At 37.8% G+C, this 5899-nt stretch overlaps 1 protein-coding gene across 1 annotated transcript; it reads right to left on the reverse strand.

Annotated features, from left to right (window-relative positions):
- Positions 1-321: 321 nt before the first annotated feature.
- Positions 322-699, reverse strand: LOC145004915 (uncharacterized). Its single transcript, XM_078963946.1, has one exon. The coding sequence runs from the start codon at positions 697-699 to the stop codon at positions 322-324; it is 378 nt and encodes a 125-aa protein (XP_078820072.1).
- Positions 700-5899: the final 5200 nt, after the last annotated feature.

The following is a 5899-nucleotide window of genomic DNA, read 5'->3' on the forward strand; positions in this document are numbered from 1 at the left end:
CCTTCCTATCGTGTGCGAGTTGGTTCGAAGCATTTTGTATATCTCCAGATGCCTCATTATGACTACTCAACTTTTTTCAAGGATATTCATCTTAATATTCAATTTTGATGCGTATTGTGTTCCTATTTTTATTATATTTCTATAAGCATATTTACTACAAATAATTACACGTAGAACACATAATACTCAAATAATTTTCTTTATTTATTTCTTATAAAGGTTACAATTGTCGACCCTGACTATTACATCATATTATGAATGGCGAGCAAGACACGCGAGAATGGAATTTTTCTCTCCCTTAGGATGATTCCGTCCTCGGAATTATACATTAGCAAACAGATGTGGATAGTAATTCTTCATATCGCTTTCTATCTCCCAGGTGAGGTTCGGCCTAGAGATAAGTTTCCATCGTACAAACACTAAATCGACCATCTTATGTTGTAACTTCTTTGTCTTATGTTCAACAATCTCTTTGGGCTCTTCAATCAGCCTCTTGTCTTCATCAATCCTTAACTCCATAAGTGGAATAATATCAAGAACTTCACCCAAGAACTTCCTCAAATAACACATATGGAAAGTGTTGCAAATATCATCCAGTTCCTTTGTCAATTCCAATTTGTAAGATCGGTTTCCAAATTGTACAAGTCCCTTCCATGGCAAGACTTTGAGCAAAACCAAAGCTCCAACTTCAAAAGTCATTAGTCTTCACTTCTTATCAACATAACTCTTTTATATCTAATCACCTTCAACTTCTCAGTAGTCATATGTACTATCTCTGATCACATGAACTTCTTTTCTCCAGCTTCAAGCCAACAAGACGATGTATGTCACTTCTGTTCATAAAAGGCTTTATAAGGTGCCATCTTAATTCTTTAATGGTAACTATTGTTGTAGGAAAATTCTACTAGGGGTATATGTTCATCCCAGTTACCATCTAATTATAGGTTACATGCCCTTAATATATCTTCTAGTGTTTGAATTGTCCTTTCACTTTGACTTCAGTCTATGGATAGTAGTCTATACTCAAACAGAACTTCATACCCATTTCTTATTGTAGGCTCTTCTAAAACCTCAATGTGAAATGACTGTCACGATCGGACATAATCGTTAAGGGAACACCATGAAGTCTTACTATCTTCTTCACGTCGACATCTGCAAGCTTATCCGTAGACCACTTCTCATTGGTTACAATGAAATATGCACTCTTTGTTATTTAATCTATGATTACCCAAATCATGTTGTGACCTTTCTGAAGGGTTTTGAGCATTCTAACACTCCTAAGGTGTACACGCAACTCTAGAAACCTTGGATCTATGTTTTAATATGATACATGCAAATTTGATATTCCAAGGTTCTTAACCTAAGTAGCATGGCTTGGGGAACTTTGAAACATAAAGCTAGTAAGAAAACATACCTTTCTTGTTGCTTGGATTCCTTGAGAACCTTGTGAGTCTGACACATCAAGTGTGATGCCTCAAATGTCTCACACAACACCACAACTCTTGGAATAACCTTGAGATAAGACACTTATCACTCAAAATCAGCTAGCCCTCTTATTCTTCACTCAGTAGTGCCGATTTTTCTAACTATGGAGCCTCTTATATAGTCTGCCACATGTAGGGTTACTCCATGTAAACCCTAATGTGTGTGGCTTTTCATATTCAATGATCCATGGGTTTGTAACCTCCATGGACAATCAATGGAGCACCATATGAGTTATAGCTCAATCCATATAAACCATGGATCATTAGCCCACTATACAAGAATAGATGTTTTACATAATCAACCCCATATATTTAATTAGTCTCCTTTTGATCATTTAATTAGTTCCAAATTAATTCTTGATCAATACTAATTAAATAATATTATTAATATATTAGAACTTTTAATATATTAAAAATCTTTAAGTGTCCTTTCTCTCATTTAGTCTATCCAAGTGTTGCAATGCCATGCAACCCAAATGGACCATGCAAACTGGGTCAAGTACATCCCAGAAATAGTTATGAACTTGGACACCTAATCCATTAGTCCCCCACTTGGATAAGTCTAATAACTATATCTACAAGAATAACTTCAGGAACCGATCAGCAATCGTAGCTCTTTCAAGGTCTTGTGGAACTGGGATGATGATGATACGCCATTTAAGATAAGTGATCATATATTCCTCTGTTCTAGATATTAGCTGGATAAATACATGGAACAATGTCTTACTTATTGTCCAGGGGTTTGTTTCCCAATTTCTGATTTGTTTGACATAAAACTTAATTGAACACATCAGTTTAGTTCAGACTGGGCCTGATACATGGGTCAACACAAAATCATCGACGGGCCTAGATATCGTTCTATTCCACGAAGCAATAGATAAAATTCAAATCATATGCTTGTTCTACTACTTGTTGAATTACATAAAAAGGCACGTTTTACAACATCGAGTTACCAATGCATTTTCGTATAATCAATGTATAACGAACTCTTTGTCGATAACTCATATCTCTAGGTTTAAAGACTTATATGATATTACCGTCTTACGATCACTCGAGATAAAATTGCATGAAGTGATACAAGTGAGCATAGGTTGAATCCAATACTCAGAACTTATGAGTACTCATGAGTGTTGTAGCAACTCTTACTATAACCAATACCTTAGACATCTAAAAGCCAACTCATGACAGTCTTGATTCATATCTACTTCCAGCATATGACCGACTGTGGAGAATTTGAATAATGCAATATACCATAACATAATTATTCTGGAAGTCAAAACATGCAAAATGAAATGATAGTAAACGATTGACAGAAAATAGAAACACTTATACTTATAAATAAACAACAACTTTTATTTATCATCAAATGTCAATTACACATTACACATTTCAAACCTATCTAATTACTAAAACTAATATCATCATTCAGCCCTATGTACCTCGCATGCTGGAGATGCTTAACCCTACCTAGTCCCTTCGTGAGGGGATCTGTTGGGTTCTCATCTAATGATATCCTCTTTGCCACGAGGAGCCCTTCTTCTATTCGATGTCTGATGAAATGGTATTTTCTCGATGTGTCTTGATCTTCCGTGATCCCTTGGTTCCTTGGCTAAGGCAACTGCACTTTCACTATCACAGAAAATCTCCATAGGCTCCGTTACAGCTGGTACAACTCCAAGGTTTCCAGTAAAGTTATTTAGCCATATAGCCTCCTTTATTGCCTCACTTTTTGCAATATACTCGGATTCGCAACATGAATCAGCCACTGTCTCTTGCTTGGAACTTTTCCAAGTAATTGCTCCTCCGTTTAAGGTAAAGACCCAGCCTGACTGAGAGCGGAAATTATCCCTATCAGTCTGGAAGCTAGCATCATTATACCCTACTACTCTTAAGTCATCACTCCCACTGAGGGTAAGAACCCAGTCCTTAGTCCTAAGCATGTACTTGAGAATATCCTTTACCGTAGTCTAGTGAACCTTGCCAGGGTTACCCTGATATGTGCTAACCATGCTCAACGCAAATGCCACATCATAACGAGTATAAGTCATAACATACATAATCGTGCCTACAATGGAAGCATACAATATTCGACTCATCTCAGCTATCTCAGCCTCTGTATTACTCTCGATTGGTAACTCTCCTTTCTTGGAATTCTGCATGCTGAACCCATTCAACACCTTATGCAAGTAGGTACTCTGACTAATCCAATTAGTCTCTTACTTCTGTCTCTCAAAATCCTTATCCCTAGGATATAGGAAGCTTTTCCAAGGTCCTTCTTACCGAAACACTTCCCAAGCCAGGACTTCACTTCCTGTAGAGTTGGGATGTCATTTCCTATGAGTAATATGTCATCCACATACAATACCAAAAAGCTAACTATACTCCCACTAGCCTTGACATATACACAAGATTCATCTTCGCTCCTCGAAAAGCCAAACTCTTTGACATTCTCATGGAAACAAAGATTCCATCTGCGAGGTGCTTATGTCAATCCATATATGGATTTCTCAAGCTTACACACTCTATTAGGGTACTCTGTACTAACAAAACCCTCTGGCTGACTCATGTAAACATCCTTACCAAACTTCCATTAAGGAAAGTGGTTTTGACATCCATTTTCCATATTTCATAATCATGAAATGCAGCAATGGTTAACATAACCCTAATAGACTTAATCTTTGCTACTGGTGAAAAGGTCTCATCATAATCAATTCTCGGAGTTTGAGAAAAGCCCTTTGCAACAAGTCGTTCCATATAAGTGTGTATATTACCATCCATGTCGGTCTTCTTCTTGAAGATCCATTTGCACCTAACTATCTTACGAGCTGGTACATTATCAACCAAGTTCCAAACTTGATTGTTATACATGGACTGTATCTCGTTGTCCATAGCCTCTTTCCATTTAGCAACCTCAGGGCCTACCATAGCTTCAGTGTAGCTGTTAGTTTCATCCAGACTTACCGGTGTATTATCACTGACAAGTGTATCACCTTCCGCAGTAATATGGAAACCATAGAAATGCTCAAGTGCATTCCTAACTCTCGTGGAATGCCTCAGAGGTACAAACCTTTCATTCGGATCAACATGAGTTTACTCATAAGGTTTATTGCTAGGGTTTGAGGTTCCTTCACCACTTGACTCCTGAATTTCTTCAAGGTCAATTTCCCTCCCACTGTTTCATTGGTTTATGAACTCTCTCTTTCTCTCTCTCTCTCTCTCTCTCTCTCTCTCTCTCTCTCACTCGCTCGAAAGACCCCTCTCCTTGCTACAAAGACCACATTATCACTGGGTCTGTAGAAGAAATAACCAAAGGATTTATGTAGGTAACCGATGAAAATACACCCCTCACTTCGAGGTTCGTGCTTATCGTAAGTTTCGCTCCTCATGAAAGCCTCACAACCCCCCAAATCTTGATGTGGTCTAGATTGGGAGCTTTTCCAGTCCACATCTCGTGAGGTGTTTTGGCAACCTTTTTGGTAGGGACTATATTAAGAATATAGGTGGCATTCTCTAAGGCATACCCCCAAAATGAGATTGGTAGCAAAGCTCGACTCATCATGGAACGAACCATATCCAACAAGGTTCGATTACGCCTCTAAGCCACACCATTAATCTGTGGTGTTCTGGGAGGTGACAATTATGAGACAATCCCACATTCCTTAAGATAGTCAAGGAACTTTGTACTAAGATACTCACCACCTCGATCAGATTGAAGCATCTTAATGTTCCTGCGCAGCTGATTCTCCACTTACTGTTTAAACTCCTTGAACTTTTCAAAGGTTTCTGCCTTATGCTTGATTAAGTAGACATATCCATATCTATTATAACCATCATTAAAAGTCACATAGAAGAGGTGAGCATCCCTTGTGGTGGTTCTGAATGGTCCGCACACATCATTATGTATGATATCCAACAAACACTCACCCCTCGCACACGAACCAGTGAAGGGTGACTTTGTTATTTTCCTAAGTAGACAACATTCACAACTATCATCCAACTTTAGGTCAAATGACTCCAAGACTCCATCCTTTTGGAGTTGGCCTATGTGTTTCTTGCTTACATGTCCAAGACGACAATGCCATAATGATGTTTTATCCAAGAACAACCGACACAGTTTCATACACACCATTACAAGGTAATGCTTTAGAATAAAGAACATTATTCAAGAAAGCATTACTACCACCACATTCATTATCAAATGAAAAGGTAAAACCTTTTTTGTACAAACCATGAAAGGAAATAATATTTCTCACCATTTCATACGAGTAACAACATTTATTTAAAACTAATGTTAACCCACTACTTAGCAACAAAGAATAAACTCCAATCTTGGTGACAGATGTAACTTTCCTATTCCCCATGATCAAGTTTATATTCCCATGCTCCACATTCTCACTTCTTCTTAGTCCTTTCAA

The sequence above is a fragment of the Lactuca saligna genome, chromosome 1, assembly GCF_052625555.1.
Source record: "Lactuca saligna cultivar CGN05327 chromosome 1, ASM5262555v1, whole genome shotgun sequence".
Classification (NCBI taxonomy): domain Eukaryota; kingdom Viridiplantae; phylum Streptophyta; class Magnoliopsida; order Asterales; family Asteraceae; genus Lactuca; species Lactuca saligna.